Here is a 20,396-nt window from a genome sequence, read left to right on the forward strand (position 1 = left end):
ATTAATTATATTACTATAGAAAATATAGTTTAAAAGGACAGACAGACGTGAAATATAGAGCATAATACAATAAAGTAAATAAATTAAAATAGATGAAATTTGAGGGAAATAGTTGGTGATAGCCTTATACGTCATCTCCTAGCTGAGCTGTGATTGGCTAGCTACATCAGATAACAACCAATAACGTGAGATTAAAGGATAAATCTAATATATCCTGTGATTGGCTATCTGTGAAAATACGTCATCAACCTAAACTCTCATTGGCTGGTTATAAAAAAGATACAAACCAATCACGTGTCTTAAATTATAAACGTCATCTGGGTGAACTGTGATTGGCCAGTCGTGAGAAATAATGTAAACAGTGCATTTTAAAAAGGAAAGGAGAGAGAGACGGATGATATTTAGAAAGTGGTGTTTGTGGTGATAATGGCGGTGTTATGAGCATGAGACTTGGAGTGTTCTTGGTGATTGTCAGGCCATAAAATTCTCTTGAAGTATTCGTGTCTGTCTGTCTGTCTGTCTGTCTGTCTAATATCTGTGTGTGTGTGTGTGTGTGTGTGTGTGTGGGAGAGAGAAAGAGAGAATGTATGCGTGACTAAAGAGAAAACACACACACACACACACACACACACACACACACACACACCTCCCACAAAACACACATATCATTTCCCTTCCTTCATTATCTATTTCATTTCCTTCATTTCGTTCGCATTATCTTCCTTCCTTCACTTCCTTCACTCTCTTTTTCACTTCCTTCACTCCCTCTTTCACTTCCTTCTCTCCTTCCTTCACTTCCTCCTCCTTCTTTCACTTCCTTCACTCCTTCCTTCACTTCCTTCACTGGTTGGTCATACGAGGTGTGCCGAGAAAGTGTGAAGCTCATGGCTACTTGACAAATGTGTTACGGACCTGCGATTGTGGTAGTTGTGGTGGTAGTGGTAGTAGTTGGTAGTAGTGGTAGTAGTGGTGGTAGTAGTGGTAGTAGTGGTGGTGGTAGGTAGTGGTGGTGGTATTAGTAGTAGTGGTAGTAGTGGTGGTGGTAGTAGTAATTGGTAGTAGTGGTAGTAGTAGTGGTAGTAGTAGTAGTAGTAATAAAACTGATAACAATTCAACCAACAATAAAATCAACCCAAAATGACAACTTAACAAAAAAAATGGGACCAATTCAACCATAATCACACTGTAGTCAACCATCCTCTCACCAAAACTCGTACTTCTTCCTTTACTCCACCAAACACAGTTATAAGGTCGCTTCTCCCCTTAACTGGCTCTCGTAAACCCTTTGAGACCTAAGGGTTAAATAATCATCAGAGTCGTGAAAGGGTTATGTAAGTGTCGTAGAGGGTTAAATTATAGTCGCCAAAGGGTTTAAATCATCGTCGTCAAGGGTTAAATCATAGTCTTCAAAGGGTTAATTCATCGTCGTCAAAGGGTTAATCATCGTCCTCAAAGGGTTAAATCATCGTCTTCAAAGGGTTAAAACATCGTCCTCAAAGGGTTAAATCATCGTCTTCAAGGGTTAAATCATCGTCCTCAAAGTTAATCATGTCCTCAAAGGGTTAAATCATCGTCTTCAAAGGGTTAAATCATCGCCGTCATCGAACCGTGATTATATAAGATCTGAATAAATTATAGTGTGTGTGTGTGTGTGTGTGTGTGTTTCTCTCTTACGTTGAGGACGATGATTTAACCCTTTGAGGACGATGATTTCACCTTTGAGGACGATGATTTAACCCTTTGAGGACGATGATGTAACCTGGGACGATGATTTAACCCTTTGAGGACGATGATTTAACCCTTTGACGACGATGATTTAACCCTTTGAGGATGATTTAACCCCTTTGGGACGATGATTAACCCTTTAGGACGATGATTTAACCTTTGAGGACGATGATTTAACCCTTTGAGGACGATGATTTAGTTATTTGAGGACGATGATTTAACCTTTGAGGACGATGATTTAAGGGATATAAATAGAAGACCCAGTTATCATGAGAGAGAAGAGTGGAGTTATTCTATGCCATTATTTCTTGTGGTTGGGAAAAATGCTGGGTGGGGCAGTGGTTTGTTGTGTGTGTGTATGTGTGTGTGTGTGTGTGTGTGTGTGTGTGTGTGGGTGTGTGGGGTGTGTGTGTGTGTGTATGTGTGTGTGTGTGTGTGTGTGTGTGTGTGTGTGTGGTAAGGTGCGTCAGAAAGGAAGTAATGTGGCTATCTGACCAATACTGCACGCCTGACTGTACACACACACACACACACACACACACACATACACAACAAAAGTTCTAAAACAGTACTATATTAACCTTGAACCCTTTAATAGCGATGACCCTTCCCCCTCCACCCCTCCCCACCCCCTCCCCACACCCCCCTACCCCAAGTTCAATGTCCTTCCCCCAGGTTCATTGTCAAAACACACACACACACAGGAAGGAAAATCTAATCGTATTTAAGGTTTCGAGACAGTCTCTGTACTCAAGGTTAAACCACTGTACTCAGGAGGCTGACAGCATCCACACGCGACTCAAAGGGGTTAAACCTACAGCCGAGGAGAGAGAGAGACCTACCTTGATGTACTTAGAGTGAGTAACGGTGGGAGGAGGAAGAAGAGAGGAGGAGGAGGAGGAGGAGGAAGCTAGATTCATTAACCAATCATGTATTAGTATCACTCAATGATTAGCCAATGAGACCTCTATACCACTACCACCACATTCACAACGTCAACCACATTCACACCACCACCATCCCACACCATGGAGAGCTGGTTGACCTTCCTCTCCCCACTCCTCCACACCCTCCTCTCCCACTCCTCCACCCTCCCCATTCCTCCACCCCTCCCACCCCCCCCCAACACACCCCTCCACAATATGATAAGTGTTGAGAAAGCTTCAATACTCACTTGTCGATTTGTGGACTTTTGTGGGAATTTATGGACTTTTGTGGGTGTTGTGGACATTGTGGACTTTGGGTGTTGTGGACTTTTGTGGGAATTTGTGGACTTTTGGGTGTTTGTGAATTTTGGGAATTTGTGGACTTTTGTGGGTGTTTGTGGAATTTTGTGGGAATTTGTGGACTTTTGTGGGTGTTTGTGGACTTTTTGTATAGGAATAATAACCTAACGAAACGCTAACCTAGCCAAACAACATCTAACCTAACCTAACCCTAACCAAACACTAACCTAACATCACCTACCAGGTAACGTAAATGTAAGTAATCAACACTTGAAAATAAACTAGTGGGGATAATCTTCAGGTAAATCCTACATTAATTACCATAATCACCAGGTAACCAAAATAGGTGTTACCTGCCTCTATTACGTAATGTTACCCTCCCTCCCTACTTTTCCCCTATCCTTTCCCTTCCTCACCCTCTACCTTCCCCTACCCTCCTCTCCTCTTCCCTCACCCTCACACCTCCTTGTTCAAGTTGATTAGAGTTAGGTTAGGTTAGAGTTAGGTTAGAGTTAGGAGTGAGGTATGACGTAATATGAATTAATTAGTTTGTATATAGTGAGGTTGTAAACACGCCTTGATAGATAGACAGACAGATATATAAATAGATATTGACGGTGTTGTTGCTGTCTTAAAATTCTCTAAATATTAACATCTCTCTCTCTCTCTCTCTCTCTCTCTCTCTCTCTCTCTCTGCGTGACAGTAAACAGTGTTGCTTCATCCACGAGAGACAGTGAGAGTTAGGGACGTCAATGGGAGTGTGCTGGTGCCATGATAAAGTGTGTGTGTGTGTGTGTGTGTGTGTGTGTGTGTGTGTGTGTGTGTGTGTGTGTGTGTGTGTGGACTATCCCTTTCTCTCTACCCAATACATCACACCTTACACACACACCTGCAGACTGCATATGTATGAACGGTAGGCTTTGGAAGGAGGAGGGGGGTCAGGGGGGAGGGGAGGGAGGTCAGGGAGGATCACCACTATGACCTTTCCAGTACACACAAATATGGGATATCTACGTCTTGACCATCTGGGAACTCCTGAGGTCAGAGGTCAAGTGAGTCTGAAGCAGTGGGGATTGAAGGACGCAGGGTAGCCAAAAAGGGGGGGAGGGTGTTGCCGGAAGGGGTAACCATCCCTTTTCTTCTCCATAATTAATGTTGTGTTGGGATGGATAGATAGATAGATAGATAGATAGATAGACGTAAAATATATCATAGCTTTGTTATGTAAATTTGACGAACACACACACACACACACACACACACACACACACACACACCTCCCTATAATGTTGGGGAGGGTGCAGGTGGGAGGTGTTGGGAAGGTGCAGTTGGAGGTGTTGGTGAGGAGAGGTGTTGGGGAGCTGCTGTAGGTATTGGGGAGGTGCAGGTGGGGAGGTGTCCTTCAAATACCTCAATGAAAGGTCTGGTTTATCAGGGGGAGGGTAATGGTATGAGAGGGGGGGTGAGGAGGGGTGAGGAAGGGGGGTAAGGGAAGGGGGAGGAGGAGTCTTGAATAGGGGAGCAGGATTTATAGCCAAGATGCGGTGGGGGTGTGTGGGTAGACAGGTGTGTGTGGGTAGACAGGTGTGTGGTGAACAGGTGTGTAGTAGACAGGTGTGTGTGGGTAGACAGGTGTGTAGGTAGACAGGTGTGTGGAGTACAGGTGTGTGGGTAGACAGGTGTGTGGGTAGACAGGTGTGTAGGTAGAGAGGTAAGTAGATAGACAGGTGTGTTAAATGAGGTTAATAACACACAGATAATAATTAACCTTTGATGACTAAATTAGTTGTTATTAACTGATGATCACAAGAACTACAGAGAGGGAGGTAAGATAACTCTATCCCATTTAAGATCACTTTCACTTACACCTGAGACACACACACACCTGGGTACACACCTGAGACACACCTGGGTACAGATTCATTGACATTTTTAGCTGGTATTTAAGGAGACAGAGGTTATGTTAGGATAGTGTTTGGTGGTTAATATCTCTCCTCTCTCTCTCTCTCTCTCTCTCTCTCTCTCTCTCTCTCCCCCCCTTCCCCTTCTGCACCCCCCCAACGCCACCATTTCCTTACCTATTACAACCTTTCTAAACCCATTTCTGAGTGGGTGAGTGGTGAGTGAGTGGGTGAGTGAGTGGGTGAGTGAGTGAGTGGGTAAGTGAGTGAGTGAGTGAGTGGGTAAGTGAGTGAGTGAGTGGGTAGCGACTTAACTGCTTGCCAAATTGACTTTCTGACTGGCTAAATCATTGTCTGATTGTCTGAATAACTCTCTGTCTATATACCTAACTGGTTGACTGTTTAATAGACTGTTTCATTAGGTGACTGTCTACCTGTCTAACAAACTGACTGTCTAGTTCTCTAGCTCTTTTGTTTACTGTCTAAATATTTGACTGGCTAACTGTAGATTTGGTTAAGTGTGTAACTGGGCAAGTCGAGTGTGTGAGTGTGTGTGTGTGTGTGTGTGTGTGTGAGTGTGAGTGTGTGTGTGTGTGTGTGTGTGTGTGTGTGTGTGTGTGTGTGTGTGGCGGTTCACCAACTCTCACTTTCATCAAACACCTTCCCTCCTCCTCACCCCCCACCTAACACACCGTCTTATCCCCTCCCTCCCTCCCCTTTCCCTCCCCCTTCCTGTCTCTCGCCACCATTCTACACCCCATTCCTTCCCTCCCTTCCCCCCACTCCCTCCCTCCATCCCTCCCTCCCCTCCCTCACTCCTTCCTCCTCCGTCACTCTTCATCTCCCATCTCCTTCCCCTTCCGCCTCACGTTTAGTAGTAGTAGTAGTAGTAGTAGTAGTAGTAGTAGTAGTAGTAGTAGTAGTCACCAAATTACTACAACTAGGCAAATCACTTCAGCCTGTTGGTTAGGTTAGGTTAGCTTAGCTTAGTTTAGGTTAGATTAGGGTCTTCAACTGTTTATAGCTGCGTTAGTTAAATCTATCTATCTATCTATCTATCTATCTATCTATCTATCTCTTTGACTGCTGGACTGTACGACGTTTTCCGCACGATCAGAACCGAAACTAACCACACCAATTCTAATTACGTTCTATTTACTCGTAGTTACCTGGTGAAGGTGTCCTCAAGTAGGTCGACAGGTAATTAAAACTCTTATCACCCTGACACACCTTTCTGGGGACACAATTGCGAAGATTATCGTCAAAATCGCCAAATTCCTTCGACCTGAGAGACATAACTCCTAAGATTATCGCCAAAATCGCCAAATTTCTTCTACTCGAGAGACAATTCCCAAGATTATCGCCAAAATCGCCAAATTCTCGTAAATTATGGGAAATTGGGTGGGAAATTTACATAGAGATCCCTTCTGGCGGTCACATTACACTGCTTTAGAAAGTTCTGGACTATGTGACACTGTAATGTAGTGTTAGGTTAGGTTAGGTTCGTTTTAGGTTTAGGTTTGGTTAGGTTAACAGAGATTGTATGGTGAGAAAATGGTGATATAGTATTTAATGGTGGACTAGTTGTTAATACAGTGTCCCTGACGATTGAATCATCTAAAACTAACTTAAGCAATCCTAACCAAACCTAACCAAACCTAACCAAGACGTTGAGTATAGTACAAGTTAACGGGGTTTACTCGGTGGCTATGTCGGGTTTGCGAGCTGCCCTTGAGTGACCTGTGGGGAGGGGGGGGGGGTGAGAAGGAGGGAGGAGGGGGTAGTACTCTCACTTTCTTCGACCCGCTGCCCTGCTCGCTCCCCCTCCCTCTGTTACCTAACCCCTTCCCCACTTTACCTTCCCCCTCCCCTACACCCTCCTCTCCCCCCTTCCTCAAACACCACACCACCCCTCCCCTACTACACCTTACCACCATCACCACTATTATTACTATACCGGAACGACGACCACTACCACCACTACCACTATTACCACCACCACTACGACTACTATTAACCACCATCACTGCTACACCACCAGGACTATTACTACCACTTTCACCACCACCAACACTACCACCACTACCACAATCATTACTACCACCACTACCACTACTTCCAACACTCACCACAACCACCACAATTATCAACAACTATTTCCTGATATAGTCACACCTAACCAACCAACCACACACACACACACACACACATCACTCAAACGCAGTGAATCTCGCAAGACCTCGGGGTAATACAGTGTTACTCCACAGGTGTCGTTAAGGCCAAAAGTCCATATGTCATAGTATAGGGTGACGAGCCTTACGACACTTTTGTCACTATGGCTTGTGTCATCACCTGTGTTCAGATTACAGTCTAGGTAAGATGACGTGTGTGTGTGTGCGTGTGCGTGTGTGTGTGTGTGCGTGTGTGTGTGTGTGTGTGTGTGTGTGTGTGTGTGTGTGTGTGTCCTTTCACCTATTATAACTAGTATTAACTTCAACTACTAAAAATAATAATAATAATAATAATAATAATAATAATAATAAAATAAAATATAATGATTAAGTGTTAACAGAGAGAGAGTCATCCTACTTTCCCATCCGACACCTCTTAAGATACCTCTCTCACGCACCATTGAAATCACCATTACCACCAATACTCAAGGGGTTAAATCATCATACTCAAGGGGTTAAATCATCATACTCAAGGGGTTAAATCATCATACTCAAGGGGTTAAATCATCATACTCAAGGGTTAAATCATCATACTCAAGGGTTTAAATCATCATACTCAAGGGGTTAAATCATCATACTCAAGGGGTTAAATCATCATACTCAAGGGGTTAATCATCATACTCAAGGGTTAAATCATCATACTCAAGGGTTAAATCATCATACTCATGGGGTTAACATTATAGAGAGGATTAATAGTGTACTTTTCCAATAAACACTGTCACATCTGTCAATTAAAGTCACACATGTCAATTAACCTGTCACGCCTCTCAATTAACACCTGTCACACCTGTCAATTAACACCTGTCACACCTGTCAATTAACACCTGTCACACCTGTCAATTAACACCTGTCACGCCTCTCAATTAACACCTGTCACCGAATACCTGAACTTGAACAGCTGTCACTTAACTCCTGTCATTTAGCAGGTGTTAATTAAACGGTCTGGGGAGCATATTGCTAAGGTAAGGTGGCGTGTGAGTGAAAGTAAACACGTGAGAGAGAGAGAGAGAGAGAGAAGAGAGAGAGAGAGAGAGTTAACGGAACGAGCACCTAAGACGCAGTAAGTAGCAACAGTATTACCAACACAAAAGATGTGTGGGGAAGGGGGGTGGATTAAGGCAGATCAGTGTTACCACTCTCCCACAAAGGCTATCAATGAATCTGGCAACACTGATAACATTTTCTGGAGAACATTCGGGTGATAGTCCTTTATTTTGTTATGTTATTATGACCTCTATTGACCTCTGTTGACCTCTGCTAATACCTGGAGGACACCTGTAATTAGTTTAGTCACAATGGATAACACTTTTATTATGTGTGTCTCAGGAGGACTCGAACCCAGGACAATACAGGATCAATAAGGAACGTAGTAAACAATGACATAGGTATACAACAATTTAAAGTAGGTATAACATATACGACAGTACAGGTATACAAACAATGGTATTCGGTAAGACAATACAACCCTAGCAAATTCAACCGGACTTCTTTAACCGGATAGTCGTAAAGAAGAAACAGAACTGTATTATGTATGTGTTTGTATACCTGTACTGTCTAGGTATATGTGTTTGTATACCTGTACTGTCTAGGTATATTGTTTGTATACCTGTACTGTCTAGGTATATTGTTTGTATACCTGTATTGCTGAGGGTAGGGTGTCGTGTTTGGGGTCGTACTGCTGGGGGCGTGTGTCTGATAATATTATGATGTCAAGATGTTGGCAAAATGGTCTCTCTCTCTCTCTCTCTGTTCATCACACAAGAGAAATTCACATCGTGCTGACGCCCTTGACAGCGGGCAATGGTTCTTGTCGGGGAAACTGAGCCAAGAGAGCTGTGTGTGTGTGTGTGTGTGTGTGTGTGTGTGTGTGTGTGTGTGTGTGTGAGGAACAGTTCACCGTAAGCCGCCATCCTTGAGAGCGAGTCGATTGTTATTACTGGATTGAACAAACGAAACTGTTGGCTATCTCTCTTTTTTTTTCTTCTCTCTCTCTCTCTCTCTCTCTCATTATCTCTATCTCTCAACAATATGGGAACACTCAGGTGATGGCAGTTGTTGTTGTGGTTGTTGTTGTGACATGTTGATGAGTGGTATAATAGGGGAAGGGGTGTGAAGAAGGGGAGGTGAGGGAAAGAAGAAGGGGCGAGGGTTGAAGAATGGGAGGGAAGTGAAGGGTTAGAAGGGGAAGTAGGAGGAAGGAGGGTTGGCGTGACCACAGGTTGAGTTATATTGCAAGTAATACCTTTCTTAGTGTGACACGATGATCTGACCCACATAACACTTGCATAACACACACACACACACACACACACACACACGCACAGACACACACACACACACACACACACACACACACACACACACAGAATAAGACGCCAATATTTTAACATCTTATTTCTCACACACAAGCCCCTCCTCCTCTATCTCACCCCCACACACACCTTCCTCCCTCATCTCTCCCTTTCCTCCCCACTTCTCTCCCTTCCTTCCCCTCCCTACCCCTACACCATAACCCCCCCTTACATCCTCCTTCTTCCATAAATCCTGGTTGTACACACGACGTTACCTCCTCAACCTACTTATATGTGAGACACTCCTGGCTATCTCTCCCCAAGGTGTGTGTGTGTGTGTGTGTGTGTGTGTGTGTGTGTGTGTGTGTGTGTGTGTGTGTGTGTGTGTGTGTGTAGGGAAACTGGTAAACTTAAAAGAAGATTAGAGATAGTTACAGGTCTCTTCTCTCTCTCTCTCTCCTCCCACCCTCACACACCAAGGCCAGTTCTACACACACACACACACACACACACACACACACACACACACACACACACACACACACACACACACACACACACACCTGTACATCACTTTATACATTAAAAGTAAATAAACAAAACAACAAAACAAAAACACACTAAAAATAAATATACTGTATGAACTTAAGATAGATAGATAGATAGATAGATAATAGAAGAGTAGATAGATAGATAGATAGATGGATAGATAGTGAAAGGACTACACACACAGACACGATTCTTTCAAGGATAAAGTCTTGTGTGATTCGTCTCTTTCGATTCATGACGTAATGATGACGTAGTGATGACGTAGTTGTAATAATGACGTAATAGTGATGATGACGTAATAGTGATGATGACGTAAAGTGATGATGACTTGGGATGACGTCAGTGGCTTCCAGAACGACAGGATTGTGTTGAAATTCCAGTGAGAAAGGCGACCAGGACATGGAGAGGAGAGAGAGAGAGAGAGAGAGAGAGAGAGAGAGAGAGAGAGAGAGAGAGAGAGACATAACCGAGGCAGAAGAACAAAGAACAACATAACACCTGAAGAACGGAAGTGAACAAAAGAAGGTTATTTCACCTAGGAAGAAGAGGAGGAGGAGGAAGATAAAGGGAGGAAGGTGAAGGGAGGAAGCATCATTCAAGATCTATCACGTGGGAGGAAGAGCAGGATGGAGGGAGGAGGGGGGGAAGAGGAGGAGGAGGGAGAGGAGGGGAGGAGGAGGAGGGAGGAGGAGGAGCAGGAGGGGAGAGGAGGAGGAGGAGGAGGAGGAGGCAGGAGGAGGAGGAGGAGGAGGAGGAGGGGAGGAGGAGGAGGAGGAGGAGGAGGAGGAGACCCTACGGGAAACTAATTGCAAGATAGTACCTGATGAGAGAGAGAGAGAGAGAGAGAGAGAGAGAGAGAGAGAGAAAGAGAGAGAGAGAGAGAGAGAGAGAGAGAGAGAGAGAGAGAGAGAGAGAGAGAGAGCACTATAATAACAGGTGTACTGCCACAGGTAGGTGAATTTACCTCAGAACTATAATTACTATTTAACTTTTCTCTCGCTTTCGTTTTTTGTGTGTGTGTGTGTGTGCATGCATGTATATGTGCATTCATATGTGTATGCGTGAATGTCTGTGGTTTGTATGTATGTATGGTGTATATGCGTGTGTGTATGTATCTGGTGTATGTGTGTGTGTATGTATCTGCGTGTATGTCGTGCGTGTGTGTATTTCTGGTAGGTGTGTGTATGTATCTGCGTGTATGTGCGTGTGTGTATGTATCTGCGTGTATGTGCGTGTGTGTATGTATCTGCGTGTATGTGCGTGTGTGTATGTATTCGTGTATGTGTGTGTGTATGTATCTGCGTATGTGTGTGTGTGTGTATGATTGGTGTGTTGTGTGTATGTATCTGGTGTATGTGGGTTGTTTGTATGTGTGTGTGTATGATCGTATGTGGTGTGTGTATGTATCTGTGTGTATGTGCGTGTGTGATGTATCTGCGTGTATGTGTGTGTATGTATCTGTGTATGCGTGTGTGTATGTATCTGTGTGTATGTGCGGTGTGTATGTATCTGCGTGTATGCGTGTGTATCTGCGTATGCGTGTGTGTATGTATCTGCGTTGTGGTGTGTGTATGTATCTGCGTGGTGTATGTATCTGCGTATGTGCGTGTGTGTATGTATGTATGTATGTGTGTCCACCATTAGATACTGGTGTTTTTAAAGGGCGATTTTGATGACAGTTGTGTTACCTATCATAGGGCGTGTCACCCCTCGTTCACCACAGGTCATTTACTCGTTGAACGTATGGTACACCCGTTGAACGTATGGTACACTTCGTTGAACGTATGGTACACCTGTTGAACGTATGGTACACTCGTTGAACGTAGCGGTGCACCTCGTTGAACGTATGGTACACCGTTGAACGTATGGTACACTTGTTGAGCGTATGGTACAATCTCGTTGAACGTATGGTACACCTCGTTGAATGTATGGTACACTTTGTTGAACGTATGGTACACTTGTTGAAACGCGTGCGGTACACCTCGTTGAACGTGGTACACTTGTTGAACGTATGGTACACCGTTGAACGTATGGCGCCACTGTTGAACGTGCGGTACACTTCGTTGAACGTATGGTACACTCTGTTGAACGCGTACACTTGTTGAACGTGTGGTACACCTGTTGAACGTATGGTACACCGTTGAACGTATGGCTGCACTTTGTTGAACGTATGGTACACCTCATTGAACGTATGGTACACCTCGTTGAACGTATGGTACACCTCGTTGAACGTAGGTACACTCGTTGAACGTATATTGAATATTGTTAAGTACGTTTTTAGACTATCACAGGTGGAAGATTTCGTTGACGGAAGAGAGAGAGAGAGAGAGAGAGAGAGTAAATCCCTTCCTCCACTTAAGTTCACGATACAAAACATAATGACCACTTTAGGAATAATTACAGGGCCCTTGAGGTGTGTGTGTGTATGTGTGTGTGTATGTGTATGTGTGTGTACAGTATGTATGTATGTATGTGCTTGTTAATCTGCATATGAGTGTGTGTCAATGTTATGTGTGTAAGTGTCCTCTATATGTGTATGTGTAGGTATGTGTATCTATGTGTATGTATACTACCACACACACACACACAAACACACAAACATTATGAAGGTCTTTGATTACGTAATGGATCAGGAGCTATTGAAGAGTGAGAACAAGTGACTCGTTGCAAGCTCAATATGCAACACATTCTCAACAATATAACGCTTGGTGAATGCAATATAGCTGTGCAAGATGAGTGGTATATGGCAATGCTTGAGTTTTTAAGTTTATTGTGATTTTTAGATGTGGTAAATATACATTGCTTTTAAAAATTTATATAGATATACATTGCTTTTAAATTACAATATATATAGATGTTTATTATTTATAGCAAGTCAGATGATTAATGTTTACTAGTCAGCTGATTAATGTTTACTAGTCAGCTGATTAATGTTTACTAGTCAGCTGATTAATGTTTACTAGTCAGCTGATTAATGTTTACTAGTCAGCTGATTAATGTTTACTAGTCAGCTGATTAATGTTTACTAGTCAGCTGATTAATGTTTACTAGTCAGCTGATTAATGTTTACTAGTCAGCTGATTAATGTTTACTAGTCAGCTGATTAATGTTTACGTTAGTCAGCTGATTAATGTTTACAAGTAGTCAGCTGATTAATGAAAGTAGTCAGCTGATTAATGTTTACTAGTCAGCTGATTAATGTTTACTAGTCAGCTGATTAATGTTTACAGCAGCTGATTAATGTTTACTAGTCAGCTGATTAATGTTTACAAGTAGTCAGCTGATTAATGTTTACTAGTCAGCTGATTAATGTTTACAAGTAGTCAGCTGATTAATGTTTACAGTACACCAGCTGACGTAACCTCTCCCCGCCGTAAGCTATTTACAACACCGTGGTCCACATTTCGTTGTTTCAGTAAGATGTAGCGAAGTTTACTAGCCAATCCTGCTCTGAGATTTCAACACAGATTTCCCTGACGCAACAGACAGACAGACAGACAGACAGACAGACATACAGACTGTCTTTTATGTTGGGTGAATGTTTTTAGACGGACTTATACAAAGATACCATGAAGCTTACAGACACGTGACTGATATCTTAGAGAATGAGATGTACACACGGCACACACACACACACACACACAGACTATACATAGGTTAAATGAGAGAGAGAGAGAGAGAGAGAGAGAGAGGAGAGAGAGAGAGAGAGAGAGAGAGAGAGAGAGAGAGAGAGAGAGATCTCATCAAGACGAAACCAGAATCACCCTGAATGCTATTCTTACCAAAAAAGACAAAATAAAATTAATACATAAATAAATAAGGTAAAGTAAAGTAAAGAAGTTAGGGTATAAGTTAGGTAAGGTTAGGTTAGTTAGGTAGGTATAAGAAGGAAGTAATAGTAAGGTTAGGTATGTAAGGTAAGGTTAGGTGGAGGTAAATAGGTTAGGGGTTAGGTAAGGTTAGGAAGGGTTAGGTATAAGGTTAGGTAAGGTATGTAAGAAGAAGAGGTTAGTAAGTAAGGAGAAGTTAGGTTAGGGTATGTATAAGAAAAGGTGAAGGTAGGTAAGGTATGGTGTAGTAAAGGTAAGGTTAGGGGGGTTAGTTGTGTAAGGTTAGGTAAGGTTAGGTTGAAGTTAGGTTAGGTAAGGTTAGGTAGGAAATAGGTTAGGTAAGGTTAGTAAGGAAGGTTGTGTAAGGTTAGGTAAGGTTAGGTAAGGTTAGGTAAGGTTAGGTAAGGTTAGGTTAGGTTAGGTAAGGTTCCACTCAGGTGTATAATGAGTTACGGTAAAAATATGTCCTTGATATATTTAATTTAATTTCTTAGGTGCTTTGTGTGAGCCGGTACCAAAGTTAGGTTAGGTTCTGTCTGTCTGTCTGTCTCGCTCTCTCTCTCTAATTCTCTCGTATATAACACATTCTCTCTACGAAATTTTCTCTCTCTCTCTTTCTCTCATTATCGTTCACCTCTTCTCTCCCTCTCGTTATCGTTCACCCTCTCTCGTTATCGTTCACCCCCTCCCCCTTTCTCTCATTATCGTTCACCTCTCTCATTATCGTTCACCCTCTCTCTCTCTCATTATCGTTCACCTCTCACCTGAGCCACAACGGAACAGGAAATCACGTCCAATTGAGAAATAAATTCGTTCAAAACTGGATACTAACACCAACTGTCCTTCGGGATAACAGTTAACGTTAGTCTCCCTGTTTACTGCAATTGCTGTAAAAACACACTAATCATAAGTTGAACAAACACACTTTAGACTGTTATGTAATAGGTATAAAATAGCTTCATTGCTCACACACACTGGTAAGAGCTATTTGGATATATTAAGTAAACTATGCCAGGGGTATAGTTCATGCCTTGGATCTGTTACATATTGTTAAGTATGAAAATTATTTAATGGTTTATTTTATGGTAATATGTTTAGAATTGAGTTATGTGGGGGGGTGGGGGTGTGGGGGTGGGGTTGTGTGGGGTGTGTGTGTGAAGGAATTGAGGTTGTGATGTTGGTTGTTTCATAATAATGGTAACACACACACACACATACACACACACACACACACACACACACACACACACACACACACACACACACAGACGAGTGACCTTAATGTGGAGCAAAATAAATGAAGTCCTTGTAGAGTATTGACGCCATATTGATTATTACCAGTTTTTAGCGAGTTTCTCTTTCTCTCTCTCTTGTCTGTCTGTCTGTTCGTCTGTCTGTCTCTCTCATAAGAAAAATAATAAATTTTATACTGAAAAAAATGAAAGGAAATTATTGAAGGAATGAAGCGGAAATTGTAACTGTTTAATGTGGGTGACTCTAACGGGGGAGGAAGGAAGGGGAAGACAGGGAAGAGAAGGGGATTGAAGGTAGAAGGAGGAAGGAGGAAGGAGGAATAGATGGGGAGGAGAGATGAGAACGGTAGATGAGAAGAGAGGAGAGGAGGAGGAGGGGGTAGAAGAGAGAGGAGGAGAGGAGGGGAGGAAGGCCCATCATGTTCTAGATTAACATGTTTTCTACAGGTAGTGGGGGGGAATGCTAACCTGACCGGGTGACCACAGGTAATGGGATGCAGGTGGGTTTTTTTATATATAAACTTAAGATAACTAATTCGATCGTAATACAAGTTCAGATTCTCGAAGGTTCTTACGGTAAAAATTTCTCGTATCTGAATATTTGAGAATCCACTTTAAGAGTTTGATAGTAAAATGACTTCAAATTAACACTGAGACTCTACCTTAATTAGATACCTTCACTTAGCACCAATAGGGAGACAAAATTAACACTGAAACTCTCTTTAACTAGATACCTTCACTTAGTAGCACCAGTTAGAGACAAAATTAACACTGAAACTCTACCTTAACTAGATACCTTCACTTAGTAGCACCAGTTATGAGACAAAATTAACACTGAAACTCTACCTTAACTAGATACCTTCACTTTAGTAGCACCAGTTATGAGACAAAATTAACACTGAAACTCTACCTTAACTAGATACCTTCACTTAGTAGCACCAGTTATGAGACAAAATTAACACTGAAACTCTACCTTAACTAGATACCTTCACTTAGTAGCACCAGTTATGAGACAAAATTAACACTGAAACTCTACCTTAACTAGATACCTTCACTTAGTAGCACCAGTTATGAAACAAAATATCAAAATAATAAAACAAATATGCATAAAAAAATAAAAATATATTATAAATTGAAAACTAATGGCGGTAAATTTTCCAATATGGCGTCACAACTCCCTTAGCAACCAATCATCGTCTTTCACTTGTCAAGGTTGCTAGGGACGCTAGATGTAAAGGGCTTTTATAAGTTAATTGTATATTGTTAAAAATGAAGAAACAGCTGAGACAATATCCCACCTCCCTCTACCCCCCTTTCTGCCTCTCCACCCCACCTGCACCCCCACCCCACCTTGCACCCCCCCACCCCACCTTGAGGGAGACATGAATACAGTATTGGCCAGGTGTTGTATGCAGGTGTTGTTGTATCTGGCTGGTGGTGTTAGCCCCACCTCGACCTTCAAAAAACCAGCTAACCCATCACCTCATCCCCTTCTTCCTCACACCCCACCTTCCTCACACCCTCCTCACCCATTCTCCAACACCACCTTCACCCTCCCTCCAACGCCCCCTCCTCGTCACCCACACCAACATTTCTCCCTTCTCCTCCAACACCCCCTCCAGCTTCATGACCCCACCCCATCACGGAGAGGGGAGGGGGGTCGGGGATGGAGGAAGGCGGTGAAGAAGAAGGAGGAGATGAAAAGAGGGAAGAGAAAGAGGAGAAGGATAGGAGGAGGAGGAAGAGAGGAGAGGGAAAGAAGGAAGGAGAGAAGGAGGGAGAAGGAGGGAGAAGGAGGAGAAAAGGAGGGAGAGAAGGAGGAGAGAAGGAGGAGAAGGAGGGAGAGAAGGAGGGAGAGAAGGAGGGAGAAGGAGGGAGAGAAGGATGGAGAAGGAGGGAGAGAAGGAGGGAGAGGATGCTGGGTGTGGCCAGTCCGTTGTCGTGGTGACCTCGAACCACTGACGGGGAGGAGGAGGCCATTAACTTTTACTCAGTACACGTAACCTACCTCCATTTACCTTAATAATATACCTGAGTTGCCTTAATTAATTTACCTATGATTTACTTTAAATAATTCTCCCTTAACCAAACCTAACTGTGGTCACTTTTTCTTCTCTTCCACTTGCCCTTCTTCCTTTCCTCCTTCTTCCCTTCCCTTTCTTCCACTCCTCCTTCTCCTCCTCCTCCTTCCTCCTCCTACCCCCACTTGTGACCAGGAGTGGCAACACACTAGTCTTACGATACCAACATAAAGAAACTGTCTCTCACACACACACACACGTATACATCAGTCAGGTCAGGAGAGGCTAGGGGGGCATGTGTCATGTTATGTAGTCAAGGTCAGGATGGCGGAATCAGCTGGTGCTATTAAAAAACAGCTGATGCCAGGGCGTGATTGGTTGTGTGTGGCTGTACTTGGGTAGGTGGCTGCACGGGTATGTGTGGCTGAACTCATGTGTGTATTGGGCATTGTATTTGGATGTGGGCTGCACTTGATAGGTGTGGCTGTATTTGGGTATGTGCAGTATTTGGGTATGTGGCTGTATTTGGGGTATGTGTGCGTATTGGGTATGTGTGGCCACTTGGGCAGGGTGGGCTGCACTTGGGTATGTGGCCGTTCTTGGGTGTGTGGCCGTTCTTGGCATGCGGCCGTACTTCATATGTGTGGCTGCACTTAGTATGTGCGCACTTGGGTATGTGTGGCCGTATTTTGGGGTGCACGGGTATGTGCGGCTGCATTTGGTATGTGTGGCCGTACTTGATCGCGTAAGGTCATACTTGGTAATGTGCGGCCGTACTTGGGCATATGGAGGCATCAGGTATGTGTGGGCGTACTTGGAAACGTGCAGGCGTACTTAGACATGTTAGTGAGCGTGTTTTTCCAGCTACCGGCATCAAGTGGGCGTATGTGGTGGTCTCGTTACCCAACATACCGGTACCAGGAGGGCGGCGGGTGGGCGGGGTAGTCTAGAGCGCTGGGCCAGCAGGCAGCGTCGAAGGCAAAAGTGGACTTATGAAGACATTGGTTGTACCCTCCTCTACCTTCCCTATCCTCCTCCTCTCCAAACCCTGACCTCCCTCCCCCTTCTCCCCACCTCACTTCACCTCCTACCCTCCCTCCTCCCACCTCACTATCTCCCTCACTTCTCCCTCACTACCCCCCACACCTCCCTCAATTTCTTTACATCTACACATTATATATATACATATACATACATACATACATACATACATACAGAGAGAGAGAGAGAGAGAGAGAGAGAGAGAGAGAGAGAGAGAGAGAGAGAGAGAGAGGTAGCACCGGAAGTTTGGATCTTATCTCTGTCTGTCTGTCTTTTCTTACTTTCTTTTCTCCTATTTACGATAACAGATAGATAGATAGATAGATAGATAGATAGATAGATAGATAGACAGATAGATAGTTGAATCCCAACCTAACCTAATCTACAGACAAACAAACACCCCTTTGGACACATCAGACAGCTAGATCTCCACCAAGGGTCAGGGTGAGGGGGGGGGGAAGGTGGATATAGGGGTTAGGGGATGGGATAGGGGCATATAGGGGTAGGGGAGTAGGGAAGGATAAGGGATAGAGGTTTAAAGAGGGAGGAGGAGGAGGTAGGGGAAGGGTAGAGGTAGGAGGGAGGGGTATAAGATACTTAGCAACAGTTAGATATACCCTCTCCCTCCCCACCCCCCAAGTACTCCTGAATACCAAGGGCCTGAGCGAGTGACTCCTTGTACCGGTGGGGGCGTGAAGGACTTTGTTTTGACCCTAGGATACTGTACTATAGGATCCTGAAGGAGTCTATATAAGGAGTTTGTGTTGATTTGAAGGACTCTGTGTAAGGAGTTTGTATTAAGCCTAGGATATTGTACTGTAGGATTCTTGAAGGACTCTGTAAAATGATTCAATCTGTCTGTCTGTGTCTGTCTGTCTGTCTGTCTGTCTGTCTGTTCTGTCTGGTTCCTGTCTGTCTGTCTGTCTGTCTGTCTGTCTCTTTTTTCACAATTACTCCAGTAACTAATTTATATTTCTCTCTCCAAATGACAGATGAATGAATAATAATTTACCTTTAACAGGAGGAGGAGGAAATGGAGGTGGGGGGGGAAGATACAGTTGTGAGGGAGGTGAGGAGGGTGAGGGTGGGTGGTGGGTGGTGGGTTGGTGGTGGTGGTGGGGTTGGTGGGTGGTGGGTGGGTGGTGGAGGATGGTTCAGGCTCTGGGAATGTGGCCTTTTACCCGTGAGAGAGAGAGAGAGAGAGAGAGAGAGAGAGAGAGAGAGAGAGAGAGAGAGAGAGAGAGAGAGAGAGTTGCAAGCAACATCCAGCCACCAGCAACTCAACACTATGCAACATCTCAACAAAACCACAACAGCGAAGAGACTATGTGCAACAAACATTCACACTTGCAACAAAAAACAAAACAAGAGATAATTTGCAACATCTGGTCATATGCAGAACTGTGAAAGGAAAATTTGCAACATGTGTTCACGCCAGAGACTCGATAGATATAATAAGCAACATGTCTGCGTATCTCACAGTGCAAAGGAGAAAGAATTTGCAACAATAATCATAACTTTTACCTAAAAATACCAGAATTTGCAACACATGGTCAGAATTTTTATACCATAGGTCATAGAATAATACAACCGGTATTAATATATTTAACTGTAAAGGAGAATTAATAACAAGCATTTATACTGATAGAGGGAGTGGAGGGGCGTGGAGGGAGTGGAGGGAGGGAGAGGTGTGGAGGGAGGGAGGAGGGAAGGAGGAGGAAGTGGAGGGTGTGTGAGGAGGGGGAGGGTGGGGAGGGAGAGAGGGGGAGGGAGGAAGGATTGTGAGAAGAGAGAGAGAGAGAGAGGGGGTGGGTGAGCATGCTAGTAGTAGTGTAGGGGTGATGCTAGTGGTTCCTGGATAGCAGTGGTAGTGGTGGTGGTGGTGGTTGCTGGGGTGAGAGACTTCCTGGAAGGTAAGTAAGAGAGAGTGGGGAGGGGAGGAGGGAGGGGGAATGGGGGGAATGGGTAGGTTATTTCTGAAGGTTGAAACTGCCTGGATGCTGAAGGTATGTGACAAGGAAGAGGTGGTGGAGGTGATGGGTGTTAGTGTGGTTGAAGGAAGTGGTGGTGATGGTGAGGTAATAAATGGTGGTGGTTGATGGTAATGGTGTTGATAGTGATGGTGGTGATAACGGTGGTTCCTTGTGAGGCGGAAACAAGGTAGCCACCCTAAAGGTCGATACACCTGCCCTGATGAGTAAATTAACAGCTTGGAAATGTTAGGGATTTTCCCTTTAGCTCTCCTGAATAACACAAAGGGGGGTGGTGGGGGGGAGGGGAGGGAGGGAGGGTTTGGGGGAGGGAGGGAGGGCAGATTAATGGGTGTC

The 20,396-nt window shown here is 43.9% G+C and overlaps 1 protein-coding gene across 1 annotated transcript in view; it reads right to left on the minus strand.

Moving 5' to 3' along the window:
- The window catches only part of LOC121855142 (probable chitinase 10), a 42,653-nt gene extending 24,715 nt beyond the window's left edge, over positions 1-17,938 (minus strand). The window contains exons 1-3 of the mRNA XM_042350010.1: positions 17,806-17,938; positions 14,519-14,641; positions 11,906-12,042 (exon numbers count right to left, since the gene is read on the minus strand). Coding sequence (XP_042205944.1) covers positions 11,906-12,042; positions 14,519-14,641; positions 17,806-17,938 — 393 coding nt within the window. The remainder of the gene's footprint in view (positions 1-11,905; positions 12,043-14,518; positions 14,642-17,805) is intronic.
- Positions 17,939-20,396: the final 2,458 nt, after the last annotated feature.

This window comes from Homarus americanus, unplaced genomic scaffold (assembly GCF_018991925.1).
Source record: "Homarus americanus isolate GMGI-L3 unplaced genomic scaffold, GMGI_Hamer_2.0 scaffold57563, whole genome shotgun sequence".
In the NCBI taxonomy this organism is placed as follows: domain Eukaryota; kingdom Metazoa; phylum Arthropoda; class Malacostraca; order Decapoda; family Nephropidae; genus Homarus; species Homarus americanus.